Here is a 23,311-nt window from a genome sequence, read left to right on the forward strand (position 1 = left end):
TTCTTCTGTGTAATCAAGTTTTTCAATACTGTCGATAAATTCATAGGGAAATATTCCTTTTCCAGATAGAATTTTAAAAATCTCGTCGTCGTCATTTGGTTGTCTTTCTATTATCTCATTCAGTCCATCTTGTATAAAATGATTTGTATGTTTGAAGTCTTCTCTCTTTAGATTTTTAGCTAACTTTTCTATAGACGAGGCCATGAATCTGAACGTGTCTACAAACGAAAACTTGATGAATTTTCTTGGCTTATCACCTTCGAATTCATAGCCATATCCAGAATTTACAGAATAATTTATATATCGTTCATCGGTGTTTGCAATCAAATCAACATTACCGTATTGTTTTGCCAATTCTTTTATGTACAAATGCGTATCGTAATTAGACATATTGTGACAGAAAACGGGAATATTCTGAGGAAATTTCAAATTCAGATTACAAATTCTATGAGCTGCACCTCGAAATTTTCCAGTCAAATGACAGTGATCTCTGCATTTTTTGAATGCATCATAAGCAGAACTCCAATTATCTGGTAAAAACCCTAAAGTTTTTTCAGTGTCTTGATACGATATTTCTTCACAAATGTGGCAAAGATTTGAATTTTGATACGAAATTTCTTCTTCGTCAGTCAATTTCATGGGCTTCATGTTCTTTGAATTATATTTTTTAGCTATGTACTTCGATAATTTATTGAGCTCTTCAAACAATTTTGTAGGAACGTTCGGCAACTCTTCTTCATTTTTTGCTCGATAACATATCGGCTTGTACATACGATTGGTCACATTAGACACTAAATATAGAGTAAAAACCATAAGGAATATGCTTCTGAATCTTGGTTGTAGTCGATTTTTGCGGATTGTTTTTGCATGTGGGAATCTTCTCTAATATGCTTTCAAAATCCATATAAATAACGTACGGATGGCTAAATTTCTTTTGGTAATTGGTAAATTTAGTTGTTTGACCCGGAAACGGCATAATTGGCTTGCAAACTTCATGTTGCTTACAAATTTCTAAATGATCTGATAAAGCACTATATTTGTAGAAATGGCTTAAACATCTTCGACACAAGAACGTCTTGTGAGCATTTTTTGATATCTGTGAACTCGCTAATCTACTTAAATCTGTTATCAAAACATAATGGGATTTATCATCTTGTTTAACATACAATAAATCAACTTCTAACTTGGCGTCATAAACTTCTGAAATTTGCAACGGTACTATGTGTAGTTTTTCATCAAAAGTATAGACATTTACAGACATTTTCGGATACTTGTACTTTGCTTTGCTGCTTCGTTTTTCAAATAATTGTATATCTTTTAAAGACATAGGATAGTCGAATCCAGAAAATATCTCATCGTTCACGAATTTTTCGTATTGTTTTGCTCTGTCAACATGAGTCTCGGGTTTTTCAATAGCGCATCGGATAGAGTAAATAAAGCAATAATCATCTTTATTTTTGATATTTACACAAGCTTTTTTATCTTTGATTTCCTTTGGTAAATCGATATATGATCCTGCGTTCATAAATTCATGTTTATTAAGGCTCAAAATCAGTTGTTTACAACGTTTTAATGTCCAACCAGAGCCCTTATTTGGATGATTTGTCTGTTCTCGATGTGTTAATTTATTAAATTGCTTAGTAATAAAGTCGTTTACGTCGAAGATTTCGTCTGCTTTTATAGTAAAGTACATTGGACAAGTTTGTGTTTCACCGTTCACTAAAGTTCTTTCATATTCACATTCCAACGAGAGATAACCCTTCATATTTTTAACATTCTCTTGAAATTTTTCTATTAAACTTTTAATTTCTGGCCTCATAATTGATAGATATTTGTAAATTGACATGGAATTGTCGTTCAAGTTTGTTAAAATGTATTGCTTGAAAAGACCGTGTATTGAGGATAAAACTTCTACATCAATGATATTTTCGGATTTTACTTTAAGAGTTTTATCAATTTCTTCGATCATTTCAGACTTAGTTTTATCGTTTGTTTCTAAGGACAATTTTTCAGCGATTGATTGAATTTTTTCATCATTAAATAGATTGAGATCTTTTTTATCTTCCTTAAAGCTTTTCTTTAATTCACGCAATTTTTCTATATTGTACATCTTTTCGTGACCATCGATTTGATTCTCTTTAGCCCAAGTCCTCAAATAATTTAGTTCTTTATTATAAATTTCTTTGTTCTTCAAATGATTTTTCGAATTGTAATGACGAGTATAGTGATGTTCAAAAATGTCTTTTTTGCAGTATGGGCACTCTATCTTTTTCCGCTCCATATTTAAAGAGCAAAAATTTGTAAACTAAAATTTTGAGAAGTAGTGATTTTTGACACAAATCAGCACAATTTCTGGTCAAATGTTTTCAGATTGTTCTATTTAAAGAGCAAAAATTTGTAAAATTAAATTTTGAGAAGTAGTGATTTTTGACACAAATCAGCACAATTTCTGGTCAAATGTTTTCAGATTGTTCTATTTGTTATAGAAAAATCTTTTAACTAAATTTAGTTAAAAGATTTTTCTATAATAAATGGCAGCGCTGTTACAAGAGTTGAATAAGGTTGGTGAACTAAGATTCAAAGAATATAAGAAATTAGTGGAATTGGAAGAAAAAAAGAGATATAGAATCTTGAATTTGGAGAAAATGAAAGATAAATTCGGGTTTACAATAATTGCCGAGTTGGAAGATTGTAAAGTACACTTGCCGAACAGATTTTTGACTGTTTTGGATGAGAAAAAGATTAAAGAATTAAACAAAAATGAAAAATTACACTTGATTGTTACTGGAAAGAAGACTATTAAAGATAAAGACTGTGTTACAATTAACTTTGTAGAATATAAAGATTTTTTTATTAAGATTTTTTGATTTTTTCATTAAAACAGCTTATAAATGTAGAAGCAAACATTGAACAGTAAAACAGCTAAAGATTCGGTTATTTAACATTCGTGCTTTCCTGTTAGATTTTATTAGATTTGTTTATGGTTCAATGGACAGTATTTTACATTGATTTTCTGTCTGTCCCAAAAGTGGTCTAGAACCGGCATATTCATATCTACTTATATATATATATATATATACTGTATATATATATAAATATCGAGAAACAAAACAATAAAATCACTTCCGGTCGGAAAATACCGAGAAAAGCTCTACTGATTTAGATTTTGAGGATTTTGGATTTCACTGGTTGAGTCATTGAGATAAAAGTGGTACTTAGAATTATGTTAGAACATTGATTATTTAGGTATCAATTGAACGTCGACTAATACATACATAATTATCGAAGAAAAATTGAAAAAATCACTTCCGGTCGGATAATACACCGGAAAAACTCTACTGATAAGAAGTTCCGACTACTTTGGATTTCACTGACTGAGGTATTATTTCATTTTTCCTTAATATATTACGATCTGAAGTGATTATTTTAGTTTTTTTTTCTCGATAATTATATATTTATTAATCGGCGTTGGATTAATACCTAAAATCAATGTCCTAACATAATTATAAGTACCACTTTACCTCAACCACTCAACCAGTGAAATCCAAAATCGTCAAAACTTGAATCTGTAGAGAGCTTTTCTTCGGTATTTACCGACCGAAAGTGATTTTTTTCTCGATAATTATATAGGTAGTCGAGTACAGTTTAATGATAACAAAAGTCGTTGTCCTAACTCAATAAAAAAATACCACGTTTACCTCAATAACTGAAGTCAGAAGTAGTTGAAGTTCTAATCATTAGAGTTTTTTCAGGTGTATTTTATTTCTGACTGAAATAGATTTTTTCCCGATAATTATATACTCGTCTACAGTGTAATGATACAAAAAATCGTCATTATAACTCATTCATAAATACCTCAATCAGTGAATTCTAAAGTAGCCGAACTTCTAATCAGTAGAGTTTTCCGGTGCATTTTCCGACCGTTAGTTTGATCTGTAGGCTACCCGAGCAACACTCGAAAATTGCCCTCCTTTTCTAAAGGGTTTTCGGCCGTCAGTGGCCCAATGTCCCCGAAGGGGTATTTCATTTTCTCCACAGAATATAGTTGTGTTAATTATACGCTTGAGTGAAGCTCTGTTTTGTTCTTTTTCTTTCTTATCCAGTGAATCCAACATCACTTTGGTGCCTTCTATTCGGCCAGAATTGAACTTCGTAAAGTTTCTGTAGCTATACAAGAAAATTGGTGGAACTAGAGTTGCTGTGAGAGTTGAATTTGCCTATTACATCTTTTCACTTTCTATAAGGCGTAGTTACTAAAGCTCCAAATTTTTTGGTATTTACCTTTTACATTGGCAAATAACACACAAAACGTCCCCCGGATCCCCCGGATCCCCCGGTTTCGGACACAAATTTTTGGACCCCCCCCGAACGAAATTTCTGGCTACGCTACTGTCTTTAGAGATTTATCTTTCTTATATTATTTCTTTGCCTTAATAATTAAAAACAATCATTAACTATCACATGAAAGGACTTTCCAAGTTAATATATTACAGTACACCGCGCTTCATTAATTTCCTAAACGATCAAACAATTTAAATGGCTATATAAATAATCTAGTTTTACCATATCTAAGCGTGGTATTGATATAAACCCGATTCTTATTTCTCTAACAATCAAAACAGAGCACTTTATATAATCCTGACATTTACTCATTGATTCCTCTACGTCACCTTTCTGTTCCCAGACATTAACATTAACGAAACACAAAGTTATAAGAAATGTATGTTTGAACGTTTTAAACATCTGTTTAGCATGTGATATTTAAGTTCATACTGTCAGTTAATATTTGCTTATGTTAACTAAATTTATTCTTTAGATGAGCGAAACTAATAGATCTTACTGAACAATTATTTGTTGAAGATGATACCAGGAGGAGGAGATGGCTCTTTTCAAAGTCAATCAATCGTTGTGACTGAAGAAAAGGGATTCTTAATCAAAGTAGTCAATATTGAAAATATTGTAAGTAGCCTACTCGAAATATAATATCAGTATCTACCGATTACATGACATCTACATGCCCAAGACAAAGTATTATGGTGGAATATTTTAGGCGAGGAAAATTGATTACATCATTCTCACGTTGTTTATGTTGTTCTCAGTCTGTACTAGAGACGCCTGGAATACCTAATTTAACTAGATGTAAATCAGATCATAGTCAGCGTGAGGATTTGGAGCCGGGTTGTTATCGAGCCAAAACAACTAGACAAATACTCAGTTTTCCTTCCCACTGAACTATTAATGACACTTTCTTACGACCAGTCAAGCTTCCATAGTAACAAGACTATACAGGGCATTTCATTCATTCTACTTATCATTCCTACAAATCTAATCATCACTCGATATACTACATACAATAAAAAAAGAATGAAGGGAATTTGAATAAATTATAACCCGGTGGATGTATAATTAAATGTACAGTCTTATTAGTTTATAAGATACATTGAAAATTGTTAGTATTTATGAATCAATAACCAATGTGAATGAAAGGAATAAAAATATTTCTTGAGGTTTCAGACAAAGTCTGGTAAGCTCATAATAATGATTCAATAGTCTACTTTATGAAGTTCTGGACATTGACAGTCCAATGAAACCGTTTCTTTTTATGCCACCATCGCTCCTCCTTCACAAGTGACCAAGATTCAATATTTACTTTATTTTCAATAAAATGTACACACGTCAAATTAAGTTATAAATTTTAATTATGCAAGAATATTTATAAAAATATTAATATTAAATATTAACAAAAATGCTGAGAATCAGTATTTACATAGACAAGCCTGTTTGGTTACAATTAATTATTGGACCCAGTAGGAGCCAGTGAAGAGTTTGGTAATAAACCATAGATAGTATAATTTTTACACTCCATCATATGTAATGTTAACAAATTTCATGAACGAAACATAACGAAATAAATAATGACGTTCGAGCAACTTTCATTAGATGGCACTTTAAGATGGTGATTTAAGATAAAATTATACATATTTTATTGAAAAAATGAATACAGAGTAAATGTGCCTTTTTACGGGGGAAATCCACTTGTCGGAAATTGTACTGAGGCTTCGTTTTTGAGATAGGGCTAAAATTTAAAATTGCGTTATAAATAGGCATTTGTTTAGTACATCAAATACTAAATAATACGACTCTCTATATGCAGCTGCCTATAAATAATAGCCTGATAACCAGCGTTAACTTGTTAAGATTTGTTATTTTATGTACTATTTAACCATGCACATTCAGCCTAGGTGTATTGATACGGTGCTGAAATCCCAATTTCATTACCAAATCAAATCCTTACGTTTCCCAAGGTGACTTGGGTCCTTTAACAGCTCTTTGTCATCGAAAGGGACTAGCCTACGTGAAGAAATAATATGTTTAGTTGAACTCACAAGGGGTTCAAAATAGATCTAGATCATAGGTCTTCATGTTTGAATTCTTTTCTTCTTACCTTCTTTCTATGTTGTTGCACTGCGTCACAAATTTGGTTTTAATTTAGACCAATGAGAGCCTAATGATAAATAAAACAATAAAAGTAACCAATGCCGTTTTAAAATATAGTTGATTATGTTGGTGAGTTAAATACACCTTTTTCTTCAATGCCAATGACCAGTTTATAATTTTAAAATAACAATCTTTTTTTAGATACCTCCGAAAAATATAATAGTCAAAGTGGACTTCAATGGGAACAATGTGGGGACATCTCCAACAGTTTCCTCAGATGATAAAGACGTCCAAATGAACTGGGAAGTGTTATATCAAATTCCTCAACTTACAGAAACTGATATAGACAGTCTAATTGCTCATCCATTATTGTGTAAGTTATTTGTTAATGCTCTGCATACATGTTCGGTAAGTAGGTTATTCACAGTATATGTCTTTCTAGGTATATTATCCTGTTTATATATTAAAAATTGAAAGTTTCATGGCTTTTCTAAGTTTCAGTACTGTATGAGGATGTGTTGCCGGCTGAGGAACCAATTAAAGATGAGAAAGGAAAAAAGAAAAGCACGACTAAGAAACTATCTAGCCCAAAAAGCCCTGCGAAAAAGGGAATATTGGCAGGAGAAGATAGTGGGGTAAGCGTTGGAAAGAAGGTAAAGAAGTCAGAGAGCTCGAAAAGTAAAATTTCAAAGAAAACCTTAGACGAGAGTGTAGAGAAATCTAATGAATCATTTTCAACTCTTGGAATGGCCAATCTTGATTTAATTCCATTGATGCAAGGTGCGTTGTTTTCACATTTCTTCCTTCGGAAAGTTTCAATAATATCGTGTTTAAACAAGGTTAAAATATTGAAAATTGATAAATAAACTTAAACAATTGTAGCACTGTAAACATTTGTAGACTGTAGTACTACAAAATAAAAATTTTGGCATAATCCTAAAGAAGGCAAGTGGAATTAAACGTGATCAAACTATTTGTTTCCTTAAATAACCATTTTAGCCATAAGACCCAAAATCTTTCACCGGCTTAATGTCACAGCCGGATGCCTATAGTGATAATGTTAGCTTTTGGAACATTCCTAAAAAACTTTTTGACATTTTTGTCAGAGTTAACTACTTGACTATGAACATAGTCTTGTTGCATCATTGACTCAAAAGTGGCTTATTTAAACGCTTTTACCAGAGTGCTAGTTTAAAATTTAAAATATTTTTGTTTTTATTGTATTTCTAGGAATGTAATTGTAGGCTGTAGATAAAGTAAGCTCAGAGTACAATTTTAAACCATTATCTTGTGTAGCCTCGTGTAAATTGTTTCTTGTGTGTTGGAAAATACAGAAGATTCGAGGACATCGCAAAATACAAAATATTATTATATTTCCTTATTTCAAACTATTTCTGCTTTATAATCACTATTTTTGTATTTGTATTACAGGTTCGTTACTAGGTTCATATTGCCGTCTTGCAGCTCTTTCAAAGACTAAAACATCGGTTTCTGCTTTTCAGAAGCAATCTTTATCAAAATATTTTGTAGTACCTAGTGCTGTCGCTCTTGGTTGAAATTTTATTAGTAGACTCTAGTGCTTTAACCGTCATAAATTTTTCTCTTGAACCTTAGTTTATATAATACTAGCAGTTACACAAGTCTTGCACGAACACACATACATACACAATTAATTATATTTTTATATACTAATAACATAGATTGTTAGATCGCTTGTTGACACGTTGTGTGGGTATATTTTTCAACAAAATTGGCTCAAACATAAAGACAAAGGCTTGAAAATTAATTATTTCTTCTATTTTAGTTTTAGAAAGACTATTTCAAATCTTTTGTTTCTGTGTTCAACATGAATCACGATTTCTCATGTTTGGGGCGAAGGCTGTGTGTATTATTATCTCAGCTGGTCGATAGTGAAGAAATAGCTCCTATGGCTTTTTCATCTTCCAAAGAAATAGTTGTCTATCTTTCGATGTTATTTTATAATAATTTTACTGCTAGTACTGGAATTACTTTATCGCTCAGTTCTTTTTCCAAAGCGAGTTCTCCGATTCATCAGTTGTTATTTATCTTGTTTTAGGCTTATCAGGCGTGAATGTGTTTTCCTTTCACATACGTGATTTACACAATGGACCTATCTTATTTTACAGTTATCTCCATACTGCTCACCATGGAGTCATTTTGTTGTAGGAAAATCTGAGATAGAAGAACTCGTACTCATTTATCCTCCAGCAGAGGGCAAGGGTAGCCAAGCTATAGCCTGGGCCAATCTACCGAAAATGAAAGTGTCAATTGTTGGACAAGGAAACATAACAGAGGCTTTTCGATGCAGCATAGCCAATATATTTTATTTCACGCTGGAATCCCTGCACAACATCACTCCAGAGTTCAGTGAAAACATTGAAGTTGCCACAATATTGCCCCGGCCCCAGGTAGTGCACTTTTTATACTAAGAAACTTGAGTAACAAAGCTTTTATATGTAAAACTACCTTTCCGTAGCAGATCGCATTAAAAACTAACTATGCATTTAGAAAACTAACTAGCTAACTTCTTTTAAGTAGTTTGATGAGTAATTAACCTACTGGTAAATTTACTCGTCTCACAGCATTTTCCCTCGTGGTATTATCAAACTATAGTAGTAAAACTACAAGCTACCATTACGAGAATTCACACTTTGATTAGTACAATAATATTTTAGCGATAAATGTGTTGTATAGTTCAAAATCTTCACATTTAAGAGATAACTCTTATAGTCAATTGGGAGATCGAAAAGAAATTTTGGGGCAGTTCCATTCTTTGTAAGGTGTTAAAAAATGGATTCCTCTCGGGCCAAGGAAGAAGGAAGAATGGTAGTGATTTTGGGTTCAAAGGGTAAAAGAGCAGTCTGTCCATAATTTGTCCGTTTTTATTTCTTTTATCTCTCTGTCCGTCTCTGCAATAACTCTGTATTATTTATTCCATATCTCTGTCCGTCTGTGCGAGAACTCTCTGTTTTCTTTCTTCCATCTCTCTGTCCTTCTGCGCGATAACCCTGTTTTTATTTCTTCCATCTCTCTGCCCAAGAACTCTGTTTTTATTTCATCCATCTCTCTGTCCGTCTGTGCGATAACTCTGTTTTTACTTCTTCCATCTCTCTGTCCGTCTGTGCGATAACTCTGTTTTTACTTCTTCCATCTCTCTGTCCGTCTCTGCAATAACTCTGTTTTTGAAGTGAAAACTTCTTTAGGCGCGTTGAGCGTTTTGGTAGAGGGTAAAATCCTCGGATCGCGTCACCGACATGCTAATGATACTAACCTGCATGAAAAAGTCAGTCTCGCTGTGTTTTTTAACCGTAGACTTGGCCGCGGACTACTAACCTGCATGAAAAAGTCAGTCTCGCTGTGTTAAAACTGTCCCGGCGGAGTATGAAAACAGGCTGCGAAAATCAGTGACCTTTACGGCTTCCTCTCGCGATTTAAAAGTGAAGCCAATGTCGTACAATTCTGTAAGATGCGTCAAATTAAAGCTCTTAATATTGGCAATCTGTTGGTTACATTTTTAAATATTAAAAAAATTTCGAAATAATTTTGATTATTGTTTACATTTTACATAGCGTTTACAATGACAAGACAAAATTTGTCAGCGAGAAAGTTGTGTGAAAATAGATGAATATTTTTTTTTGTAATTTATCATTTTTTATTGGAAGTTTAGTTTAGCCTGTAGTAGCGTATGAAGTGATGAGTGAACGTTTCTGCCGGAACTGTAGTTGGCGCATTGGCTCACTGATACCGTATTAACTTAATAATTTAGTTTATTGTGCAATAAAAATACCTTTACGAAAGAACCAAGTTAATTTAACTAATTTATTAGTTTTAAAAATATTGTTGGTTTAATTGTTATTGCAATTATATACTTTATCCGTAGCAATAACTGTATTATTTACAACGGAGTTCAACTCACTGTTGTTCACTCGGTGTTTACTCACTTGTATTCTATGTTTAACTAACTATTAATATTGAGCAATTACAACAAGTATAATGATTGCATTGAACTTTTTTTCATTAAAATAATATTCTTTAATACTTACAGTACTTTTTTATTAAGATATTGTTAAGATAATTGTATATTAATTATTTTTTCAACGACTTTGTATTTATATTTTGTTCATGATTTGTTTAACCCATCATATGTAACTAATAAATAAAACATAAAAAATTTCATATAATTTTTGCATATAGTTTTAATTACTCTCAACTTAATAGTTCCGTTTTCACTTCTATCGGCAGTCCCACGACTGCTACTGTTTTTTTTATTATTTCATCCATCTCCCTGTCCGTCTGTGCGATAACTCTGTTTTTACTTCTTCCATCTCTCTGTCCGTCTGTGCGATAACTCTGTTTTTACTTCTTCCATCTCTCTGTCCGTCTGTACGATACCTCTGTTTTTTACTTCTTCCATCTCTCTGTCCGTCTCTGCAATAACTCTGTTTTTATTTCATCCATCTCTCTGTCCGTCTGTGCGATAACTCTGTTTTTACTTCTTCCATCTCTCTGTCCGTCTGTGCGATAACTCTGTATTTTACTTCTTCCATCTCTCTGTCCGTCTGTGCGATAACTCTGTTTTTACTTCTTCCATCTCTCTGTCCGTCTGTGCGATAACTCTGTTTTTACTTCTTCCATCTCTCTGTCCGTCTGTACGATACCTCTGTTTTTTACTTCTTCCATCTCTCTGTCCGTCTCTGCAATAACTCTGTTTTTATTTCATCCATCTCTCTGTCCGTCTGTGCGATAACTCTGTTTTTACTTCTTCCATCTCTCTGTCCGTCTGTGCGATAACTCTGTATTTTACTTCTTCCATCTCTCTGTCCGTCTGTGCGATAACTCTGTTTTTACTTCTTCCATCTCTCTGTCCGTCTGTGCGATAACTCTGTATTTTACTTCTTCCATCTCTCTGTCCGTCTGTGCGATAACTCTGTATTTTACTTCTTCCATCTCTCTGTCCGTCTGTGCGATAACTCTGTATTTTACTTCTTCCATCTCTCTGTCCGTCTGTGCGATAACTCTGTTTTTACTTCTTCCATCTCTCTGTCCGTCTGTGCGATAACTCTGTATTTTACTTCTTCCATCTCTCTGTCCGTCTCTGCAATAACTCTGTTTTTATTTCATCCATCTCTCTGTCCGTCTGTGCGATAACTCTGTTTTTACTTCTTCCATCTCTCTGTCCGTCTGTGCGATAACTCTGTATTTTACTTCTTCCATCTCTCTGTCCGTCTGTGCGATAACTCTGTTTTTACTTCTTCCATCTCTCTGTCCGTCTGTGCGATAACTCTGTATTTTATTTCATCCATCTCTCTGTCCGTCTGTGCGATAACTCTGTTTTTACTTCTTCCATCTCTCTGTCCGTCTGTGCGATAACTCTGTATTTTACTTCTTCCATCTCTCTGTCCGTCTGTGCGATAACTCTGTTTTTACTTCTTCCATCTCTCTGTCCGTCTGTGCGATAACTCTGTATTTTACTTCTTCCATCTCTCTGTCCGTCTGTGCGATAACTCTGTTTTTACTTCTTCCATCTCTCTGTCCGTCTGTGCGATAACTCTGTATTTTACTTCTTCCATCTCTCTGTCCGTCTGTGCGATAACTCTGTATTTTACTTCTTCCATCTCTCTGTCCGTCTGTGCGATAACTCTGTTTTTACTTCTTCCATCTCTCTGTCCGTCTGTGCGATAACTCTGTATTTTACTTCTTCCATCTCTCTGTCCGTCTGTGCGATAACTCTGTTTTTACTTCTTCCATCTCTCTGTCCGTCTGTGCGATAACTCTGTATTTTACTTCTTCCATCTCTCTGTCCGTCTGTGCGATAACTCTGTTTTTACTTCTTCCATCTCTCTGTCCGTCTGTGCGATAAATCTGTATTTTACTTCTTCCATCTCTCTGTCCGTCTGTGCGATAACTCTGTATTTTACTTCTTCCATCTCTCTGTCCGTCTGTGCGATAACTCTGTTTTTACTTCTTCCATCTCTCTGTCCGTCTGTGCGATAACTCTGTATTTTACTTCTTCCATCTCTCTGTCCGTCTGTGCGATAACTCTGTTTTTACTTCTTCCATCTCTCTGTCCGTCTGTGCGATAACTCTGTATTTTACTTCTTCCATCTCTCTGTCCGTCTCTGCAATAACTCTGTTTTTATTTCATCCATCTCTCTGTCCGTCTGTGCGATAACTCTGTTTTTACTTCTTCCATCTCTCTGTCCGTCTGTGCGATAACTCTGTATTTTACTTCTTCCATCTCTCTGTCCGTCTGTGCGATAACTCTGTTTTTACTTCTTCCATCTCTCTGTCCGTCTGTGCGATAACTCTGTATTTTACTTCTTCCATCTCTCTGTCCGTCTGTGCGATAACTCTGTATTTTACTTCTTCCATCTCTCTGTCCGTCTGTGCGATAACTCTGTTTTTACTTCTTCCATCTCTCTGTCCGTCTGTACGATATACCTCTGTTTTTTTACTTCTTCCATCTCTCTGTCCGTCTCTGCAATAACTCTGTTTTTATTTCATCCATCTCTCTGTCCGTCTGTGTGATAACTGTTTTTACTTCTTCCATCTCTCTGTCCGTCTGTGCGATAACTCTGTATTTTACTTCTTCTATCTCTCAGTTCGTCTGTGCGACGACTCTATTAATTTTATTTCTTCCATCTCTTTATCTGTATGTGCAATAACTATATTTTATTCCTTCCATCTCTCTGTCCGTCTGTGCGATAACTCTGTTTTTACTTCTTCCATCTCTCTGTCCGTCTGTGCGATAAGTCTGTTTTTTACTTCTTTCATATCTTTGTCCGTCTGTGCGATAACTTGTTTATTTTATCTCTTCCATCTCTTTATCGGTATGCGCGATAACTATATTTTATTTAATCTATTTCTCTGTCTGTATGTGAGATAACTCTAATTTCTTCCATCTCTCTGTTCGCCTATGGGATAACTTCGTATTTTATTTCTGTCGGTATAATCTGTTGTATCTGTTACTTCAATAGTTTTAAACACTATTATTTCCTTATAATTGAAACAATATATACAGTTTCCACGGTTTAACAGGAATTTGAAGTAGTAAAGTTTACTAATGGACAAGTCGTTACGGATAACAATACTTTGAATCCTAGAAGAAAGAAGTGGTTTGGACTGAGCGCTTTGGAGGGACAAGCAGCTATGTCACTATACAGGTACAGTTTGACTTTTTTATTCAAGTAAAAGTGTAAAAAGAGTCAACATGGCTCTATTCTGTTGGCGGGCTTCGAATAAGTCCATTGTTGTTGATAATATAGATAAGTAAAGGCAAATAACACGCAAAAGAAATATTCATAATTTATTCCTATTGCGTTTCATAGATTTCAAACCTTGTACAGCCAGCTTAATGTTCAGTCCATTAAACAGTGAAAGCTCTGCAATTGTTTACTGGTTTTTTTAATTTCAGAGTTATATATTATATAGATATTATATAGTACTCAGATATCAGATATTATATAGTACTTTAAGTCCCTTGATATACAAACGAGGAATTGTAATCATATAAAGTAGGAATCCTGGGCAATTTTGTAAAACCAGCCACAAACATAAGCGGTTGAATAAAAATGTCGTTTTTTACGTTATGTACATGAACCATTACTTCAACTAATGAAATATAATGCTTTATGCCTTTAGAAAGTGAAAGTTTACTTATGAAATATAATTTGAAAAAGTGATAGGTATTAACAAAATATGGTTCAATAACATTAATTTCTTCATAAATAAAAACACATTGCTCTCTCAATTCATCTTTCATATACATTTTGAGAAATACTTATTCTTATCTTCTGCCATTATATGATGTACTACTCTGTGCCTATAATCCCTCAAGGAATCATATTAATTAATTATATTTTTCTTGTCCGTTGAAAGAATATCTTAAAGGACATTGATTACATTTGTTGACTAAAACACAACCCTCCAGAACACATTGCTCTGATAGTGACTTATTGTTCAATAGCTTGAGCAAAAAATAAATATAATACTCTACAAAAGTTGTAAATGTAACACGTCTAATAATAAATAAAATCAAGTAAATATATGAAAATTAATGTAAAAGTATCTGTTAAAACCTTACTCTTCTCACTCTCATATAATACTATAAGTTATTAATATTTAATATTATTTTTATATCTTGTTAATTAATATCGTATTAATGGGGCGAATATCGCTCAAATCGAGCAATACCACTTCATGTTTTTTTATACTTTCCAGGAAGTTTCATTTATTGGATTTGTAAACTTATCCGGTGTTATTCCCATTGCCTTTGTACACAACTTTAATTATTAGTCGTAAATTAAAAATATTTTATTTATCTGATGTATTTATTTTTCCATACTTTTAATATGATTTTGATTTTACCCAAATTTGATGCGTTATTTTTTACATGTAATTACAGGATTTTGAGTAGGTATGGTGCAGTGGACGATTCATATGTTTTAAATTAAGTTATTATTAAATTAAGTTTAATTTATTTTAAATTGAAGTATAGCCTTATAACGTCACATGACAGTGATAAATTTGTTTAGATTGTTTAAATCCAATGTAAATTTTGTAGCAATGAAGACAACCTAAGTGATGTACAAAACGCGATGGATTTTCAAGTGTCGCACAAAACTTTACATTCTATTCCAAGGATCCAGTGGAACCAACTGTTGAGAAGTTTCATTAATGAAGAGTCCCAAACAACGTTTAAAAACAAACTGATCAAGTAAGAAAACAAATTATTCCTTGAAAGAGCTTCATTACCTTCTTAATTTGTAGAAACAGTGTACCTTGTTTATTAACGACCTTATTACAAACGAGTTAGTTTTTAGTTTTGCTAGCTTGAGTTAGCAAACTATATTAATTACAAGCGAAATTATTTAATTATATAGGTACCCTCCAAATACCTTTTGCGGTTTTGTTCTTCTTACCAAGGCAAATTAAAAATGTAAGCTAAACATCATTCATAAATACTTAATTTGTCGTTTGTGTGTCTGTATGAGTTTTTAGATTTTATATTTTTTTCTTTCTGATACTCGCTGTTCTGCACGTAATTTTTTAAATAAAAATCCGTAGCCTATTTACTTTGGAACAAGTATCAACAAACAACTGATCACTCAACTGTGACATGTTTGGCGCTTCCGGTTGTGTAAACGTATCTTTAAAATAGTCGTGCTCGCTAATGCGTAGACGGATTTCGTTGAAGAAGGATACCATTAGAATTGTTATAAAAATTTTAAAATAGTTTATGTCATTTAAACTTGTTATAGCTTATGTGTATCAGTTACAATTATGTGTATAGTTTAACAATTTTCAATTATTCTTTTATTTTATCTTATTCACTCCAGTCTTAGTATTTTTTTTTGTTCTATGGTTGATTTTACCTTTTTTCCCCGTCAAGAATATATATACACAGCTCTGAGAAGCTTACTTCTGCCAAAAGACAACGAAGATAGATTTCATAACAACCTTTAAATATATAGTAAAAGCTAGACTACTTTGTCTTTTATATCTGCACTGATAGCAGTTACCCGCTACTTACACGCAATTTAGTAGGCGTTGCACGTGTATGACCACTGCTGGTTCGAGTGAATTATGGTTGCCACGATTAAGAAAATATGGCTATTGTAAATAACTTAGTTCTTAGAATGTTTTGTTTCATAGTTTATTTTGCCTTGTTTCCCGATCAAGAAAATATATATTACAGATCAGAGAAACCTACTTCTGTCAAAAGGCTTTAATAACAGACTTTAAATGTATAGTAAAAGTTGGAAAATCATTTTGTCTTTTATATCTAATACTTAATATTTGCCAAACGTGTGGTCAAAAGTACATTTAACAATAGCACTATTTAAGTGTGTGTTTCTTTATAAACCAAGCGATTATTTTAAATATTTTAGAACATATAGAGCTAGAATTGGTATCTTAGTTAACACTTGATTATATTATATTAATTATGCGAAGAATAACACAGTTTGAAATTAAAATATAATTTAATTTCATCAACAGATTTTTATGATTTTAGTTCAACATTTTATTTTCAGACATTAAATATATACTGGATGTCCTGTAACTACCTGGGAAAGGTATAACATGTTATTGCTGAGGTCAAAACAAACACATTTCACCATATGCACATGGGCCTCTGATACTTAGTTTCCTATTTGTCTGTCTGTATGTGTTTTTTATAATAAAATAATATCTTAAAAACTAATTAGTTAAGTTATACCAAATCTGGCTCAAATGTTTTATTATAACAAAGCCAGTTACTGAAAAATATAATGAAATTATCTTTAGTATTTTCAAGATTACGCCAATAAAATTTTAAAACTGAATCTTAAGAACCTGCAATTTTTGTCAAGAATTACAAGAATAACAGTTGTTTAGAGGGGCTTATCACAAATCTAATGACACCAAAATTATTTATCTCGAATAATAAATTAAATTATTTCGAGCAGATGTATTGTGACAACACATGGCCCACATTGAGAGCTGCTATTTATTCAGTTTTTATACTGTTGGCTATTCACTAAAAAAACCTCAATGTGGGCCATGTCTTGTCACAGTAAATCTGCTCTAAATCAGTGGTATAACCTTTGTCCAGAGAGTTACTGGACACCGTTAATAAGTATAAATTCTCAGCAATAGTTATGCAAATATCTTACATTGATAAGGAAAATATTATTACAGTGTAAAAGCTTTATATGCCTAATTATCAGATTTTTAAACAACAGATACCGCTGCTGGCCACTTGAAATTATCACTCCAGAATCGACTGAGAAAAGGAAAGATCCTTCAGAATCAAAAAGTAAGGATGGAAGGAAGGAATCTGTGGCGAAAAGCAGAGGTAGAAGTTCAAGATACGGTACAACCAGAAGTGCCAATCATTTTATAGCATTTTTAGACCTGTCTAGGTTACTATATCCTGGAGGTGAGTATTTTTTATTTATTTATGGTACTGTACATTTATGTTTTATTCAATTTACCGTATAGCATTTATGGTCTGTCTACCCTTAAAGACCAAATCACGTTTAAACATTAGTCGAAACATAATGATGTTCACATTTTTCTCAACTAGACGATGAAGTGTTGTTGCAGTGACCAGTACGAAGGTAGTGACACAGTTGTACACGTTTGTGGAAGGTGCGATGGCACGTGAATTCGGGTCAGAGCACGAAATGTTCCAGCTGTCCCGAGCTCCGTCTGTGGCAAAGGTCGACAAGTCCAGTAAAGAGCGGAAATTCCAAGAAGGATCAGAGCAGAGCAGCAACACCCAAAACGCCTAAAAAGGGGAAAGTTTCCATTGCGCCCCAAATTATCGAAGAGGTAGGATATACATAAGTAATAAATTTAGTCTCTGAAAAGCCTTTATTTTGAGATGCTTTTCCAATTAATTTCTATTCCAATGCTGGACAAGAATTGTGGGTAGGAAAAAGTACAAAAACTCGGTGTTGCTCCCAAACAATATGGCTTCAAATTTATGACACAAATTGCCACTTTCATTTTTCTTTCATCAATTTTTGGTTGCATAATACCTTTATTAATATAGTGTTTATATAGTACAGTATGTATCATACATGTAGGTTGTACATTTTGGAGGCAAAATATTACATTTCGTGTCCAGTAGAAGTACTCGTTTTGTAACATTTGGCGTCCAGTAATAAAACTACACTTTTGTGTAAAGCCGACGTATGCCTGTGGTTAAACAAATCAATGAAAATTTGCATGCAGATTTGTTTGTATATTCAGAGATTAGTTACATATTTTTTAATCTAGATTTGTATGGTTTTTTCTCGAACAAAAAAAATAATATAACATTTAAAATAGTTTCAATAACATAACATATAGCTATGGTGGGAAGGGTTGATTCAATGTGAATGTTAGGTTTGCTCCAGTTCACCTTTCTCTCAGTCCAGCGTCTGGAATCTTTTTTAGGATCTCTTTAGACGAATACAGTTCCAGGAGTCTGTGACAGCTATATTCCTGACGCTCTACTTAGATGAAGGTAAATTGGAGCTAAACCCAACTTTCTCATATTGAAATAAGTTGTAATTTTATTTAATGCTTACCATTAATACCAAATTAGCTACTTTATAAACAGCACAAGCTGCATTTCTCTAAACACTTTTATTTAAAAATTATGAAATATTAAATATTTGAAATCGTGATAGACTATGATATATAATTTTATAGTTTTTACAAACTTCAGTGTGTAAGTCTAACGTACAATCACCGGACAACTATTTCATTTCTTTACGTTTTTTAATTCAGTAAATTATACCAAGAGAGTTATACAACTTTTTTATAAATAGACTAAAATTCTCTTGTAATTTGTTGGTTAATTTGCACTAGTTACAATCATAAACCAGTGTACAAATGTTTGTCGACTACAAATTGACAACATTGGAGAATTAAAACTGTTAAAAGTACCTTATATATGTGAGAGTTTACCAAGTCCATAGCACATCTAATGGATTCTTACACAGACCCCATTGACATGCATGTCTTATGTACAATGAGTGCCTATGTACGAAAGACCTTTCAAGAAAACATTAATTTAACTGGCTTATCAACAAACAAATCGAAACGTGTTTTTCTTTTTTATGACTTATAACGACGGGAAACGTCCGAAATCCTATTCTTTCAAACCTTCCATCATCAGTAATGAACTTTAAACAAAGAACTGTTTAACCAATGTAAAACTCATTAAAAAAATGTTATTGTTAAAAGGAATAAGGCAATTTTTTTATATACATTTATCAATGAACCATTTTAAAAGAACCAATTTGGGTATTTTAAAGATTTCTATTGATTCAGCCGATTCAGTTACCAAGGCTCAAGAGGAATTTGATATTTGCAAGAAAGAGTACAATATCAAACAATGCAATTGGCAAACATTACAATATCATCTTGTAATATATTTCTGGGAAGGTCGTTTTTGTTAATGACAAAAATATTAGACTAAGGTTGGACCTTCAGGAATACCTGTTGTTATTTGTGTTTTAAATTTAAAAGATGTTGAGTTCTGAACAATGATATGATATGATTATATCCCTCAAAAGACTAAAACATGTATAACCAGTTCTGTGACATTAGAAATTAAAAAGTCTGGTTTATATTTAGATTGTGTAAAAGCGGACATTGAATAGGTATACTTTTTCAGGAGCCTGCGCCGCCTCCTGAGCCAGAGCCAGTATTCAATGCTGATGGGGACCCAGTGTTTGTTATGGTCCAAGTTGAGCTCCTGAAACCACTTATTAAGGAACGGACCATCACAGAAATATCAGCCAGGTAAAACTGACAGTGTATTTGAACTTACTAGAAGTTTATCCCTGCACTGGTATTATGAACTGAACTTTCAAACAGTACTTTGGTTAGAAAAAGTAAAAAAGAATTATTGTAGTTCTTATTAACACAAATCCAATAAATTAAAAAACCTTAGGCCAATAAGATTACGTTCTTTTAAAACACAATAGAGACATTTGAAATAACTCCTCTAGTTTCTTTATTAAATACAGAGAAATTCTGAAATACAGATCAATGTGGATCTGCCAAAAAAATTGCAGAAAATGTACTTATTGAGGTAAAAAAATTTGCAGAAATATAGATGATAAACGTATTTTTATAGATTTTAATAAGGTCTTTGACTTAGTTAATCACAACACCTTGATAAACCTGAAAATGCAGGTATCATCGGTCATGCCTTGGTTGGATCATTAGTTGCTTAATCAGGAAGAAACAAGAAGTAAAAATAGGTAATCATCTTAGTATTCCGTTAATAAAAAATAGGTATCCACCAGGTATCCATGGCCTCTGCAACACCACTCCTTATTTTCATGAACAATTTATTAAAATTACATTTTAATGGGAAAATTTTTGTATTTGCTGAAAACTGTAAAAGTTTATTATACTCTATTGTAAATAAAAATGAGTTAGGACTGATGGTGTATGTTTAAATAAACAAAATTGAAATTTGGTTGTACTAGTTAAATAAGCTTTAACATAGAGATTCCAATAAAATTACAAATTACCTACCATTGCTACTGTTACAATGGCGAATGTGTTTGAGTGCTGTCTGTTACAAGTGAATTTAGAACAATTTTTTGTTTTTTCAGTCTGTCCGAACAGAACACAAATACTGTTTTACTGGACCTTTTTTTGGATAAACTCATATTGCTTCTAATATTATGTACAATGTTCTAATAATAAATGTAAAAATGTAATTTTAATAGGTGGCTTTAATATTGATGTTTTAAATCATGAATTTCGGTATAAAAATATTTAAAATGTTTTGAAAATATATTATATGACGTATAAAGTAAATTCACCAACTAGGAGTTCACTTCAATTAGTAACATCTAAATAAGATTAATTTTCAGCACATTTCCCCATATGTTTTATTTTAATTCACCAAAAACTACAATGTAACAAAAAGCTTACAACAATATAAAATGGATTACAGATTAAATTTAATATAACAAAATCTTAACTATAGAAACAACTTATAATTTCCAATGACAGAATTACAAACAAGAATTAGTAAAAAAAGGCAGTAAAACCAATTAATGAACACAAAGAAATAGACTTTTTTTAAATACATTAAAATTCTAAGACAATGTCAGGACCATTTGAAAAATAATCCAATCTGAAGTTGGAAAACAACCTAATTCAAATCAATGTAGTGGTCCAAATTATTTAGTCAACCTGTTGTGGTGGCTAATGTAGTTAATATTTATAATAGTTGATAGAAAAGTAAAAAGGGTTACCTTGAAAATTATCTTCTAGGGTCCACCAATTGAAAGAACACATTAAAGTACATATATTTGACACATAATTCGAAATTATTGATTGCGCTGCAATCTTTCTTGACCAGTAGAGAACATTCTGTAATATAATTGCATATTTTCTTTTTTTCTAGATTCCCCACATTGACTACTGATAATCTAATCATGTATACTTAACTTATACTAATATAGTAACATTTTTTTTATTTGTTTAACTACAAGTAAAGTAGATTGTACTACGTTGTTTCATATTAATTCATAATTCTGATTTCCATAAATATTAATAATAGACTGTTGTTAATTTTACAATTATTTGGTCATCATAATTGATTTAATTCAATTTACGGACCCAATATTTCCCAATTGTTATTCTTTTATTTCATACTTTAAATTATTTTAAGTTTATTTTAATTTTTCTGTTTATTTTTGCTACATCTCAGAATTGAAGAAATAATCCCTAAAAGACGGGAAGTATCAAAAAGCGAACAATCAAAAATTGATGCCATCCAAAGTTTTGAGGCTTGCATCCAGAGTCTTATCTATGCCTTACAGGAGGAATATCAGGTACATGATTATAATTCATAGTTAGTTTAAATTCTTTGGGAGAAACTAATAACTTAATGTACAAACACTATCTAATGATATAACTGAGGGCTATTGTTAGTATCATATTATATGGGAAATGAAGAGTATCACTAATGGAAATTCAAACAAAATATCTTTTAATCAGGTAATTGTTGTTTTGAATTGCTTAGTCAAGATTTATATTGTAATAGCAATATAACAAAATGTGTGAACTGTTTGGAATAATTTTCTCTTTACATAAATGTGATTGAGAACAACAGATAAATATTCAAGTCTTGTTTTCTGGAAAGAAATTATAATATACTAAACCAGTTTAATGTTATGGAAAAAATATGAAATATGAATAAATTGGTGAATTGGTATCATTATATGTATTTGTTACATTGGTACATGTATGTCAAAAATATTGCAAGTTATTAACATAGAAGTCAAGACTATACAATTTACAGGTCATAATCAGGTAGTAATGGAGCAAAAATCTTCATATTCAAAATTACAAAATTCTTCAATAGTGTAGATGGACTTCGCTACAATCATGTTGACCAGTCATTTCTTTATTGTTTCTTTATTCTTATTCTAGATGTTAGGAGGGAATAGGTTAAAAATCTTGCACCAGCGAAGGAGGGCTTCTTGGTATAGTCTTCTGCACTAGTAGGTGGAAGTTATTGCCACACCTTATGTGATGTTCTTGGTTATTGCCTCTCCTTGGCATATTGCAATTAAGAGTGAAGGATGTTGCCTCTACAATGCATAGGGACACTATGGTTGGGATTCTTAAAGTCTTGGACATTTCTCTGTATCTGTCACGCGGTTGAAGATCAGCCAAGATTCTTATTGCACACTTTTGTACGATTAAGACATGATGTAAATTGTCCTTTGAGGAGCTTCCCCATAAGCTTATTCCGTAGCGAATGTGTGGTATGCAGTTCTCGTAGAAGTTGTTCTGCCTATTGTCTTAATCCTCAGAGCAAAAAGAGCCATCCCAAATTTTTTTGCAGAGAGCATCAACATGATAATTCCAAGAAAGATGATCAGGTACCTCATACCCTGTACTTTCTATAGATCTGATGGGTCTGATGCATGTAATTTAGACTTTCCAAATGTTAGTCTTTGTAGAGTTGAAAATGAGGTCATTATTAATTCAATTTTGCTCTGCCGTACTAACTGCAATTGAAGGTGTTATTTTGTGGTTCTACTGTTTTATTGCTAGACAGTAGAAATGTATTATCAGCTACATGACAGGATAAGAGCAAGGCCCCAGATATTCTGGAAAGTCTTCTGTAAATAATATAAACAAAATAGGTCCTAGAACTGAGCCTTACGGCATACCTCTATTCACTTTCACTGGTGTGGATCGTCCTACCTTCATTTCTCTATCCAAAGCTTGCTATATTTCCACTATTTGACATCTTCTAGTCAAATAACTTTCAAACCATTGTAAGAATGTCTTTCTAAGCCCCAAAGCTCTCAGTTTTGATATAATAAGTCTATGA

At 32.6% G+C, this 23,311-nt stretch overlaps 1 protein-coding gene across 1 annotated transcript in view; it reads left to right on the top strand.

Moving 5' to 3' along the window:
- Positions 1–8,625: 8,625 nt before the first annotated feature.
- Positions 8,626–23,311, top strand: part of LOC124370798 — a gene marked incomplete at its 5' end in the record, with an annotated part of 42,572 nt that continues 27,886 nt past the window's right edge. The window contains 4 exons of the mRNA XM_046829093.1: positions 8,626–8,867; positions 17,593–17,775; positions 19,613–19,740; positions 21,674–21,797. Of these exons, the coding sequence (XP_046685049.1) occupies positions 8,626–8,867; positions 17,593–17,775; positions 19,613–19,740; positions 21,674–21,797 (677 nt within the window). The remainder of the gene's footprint in view (positions 8,868–17,592; positions 17,776–19,612; positions 19,741–21,673; positions 21,798–23,311) is intronic.

The sequence above is a fragment of the Homalodisca vitripennis genome, unplaced genomic scaffold (assembly GCF_021130785.1).
Source record: "Homalodisca vitripennis isolate AUS2020 unplaced genomic scaffold, UT_GWSS_2.1 ScUCBcl_513;HRSCAF=2684, whole genome shotgun sequence".
Lineage (NCBI taxonomy): Eukaryota > Metazoa > Arthropoda > Insecta > Hemiptera > Cicadellidae > Homalodisca > Homalodisca vitripennis.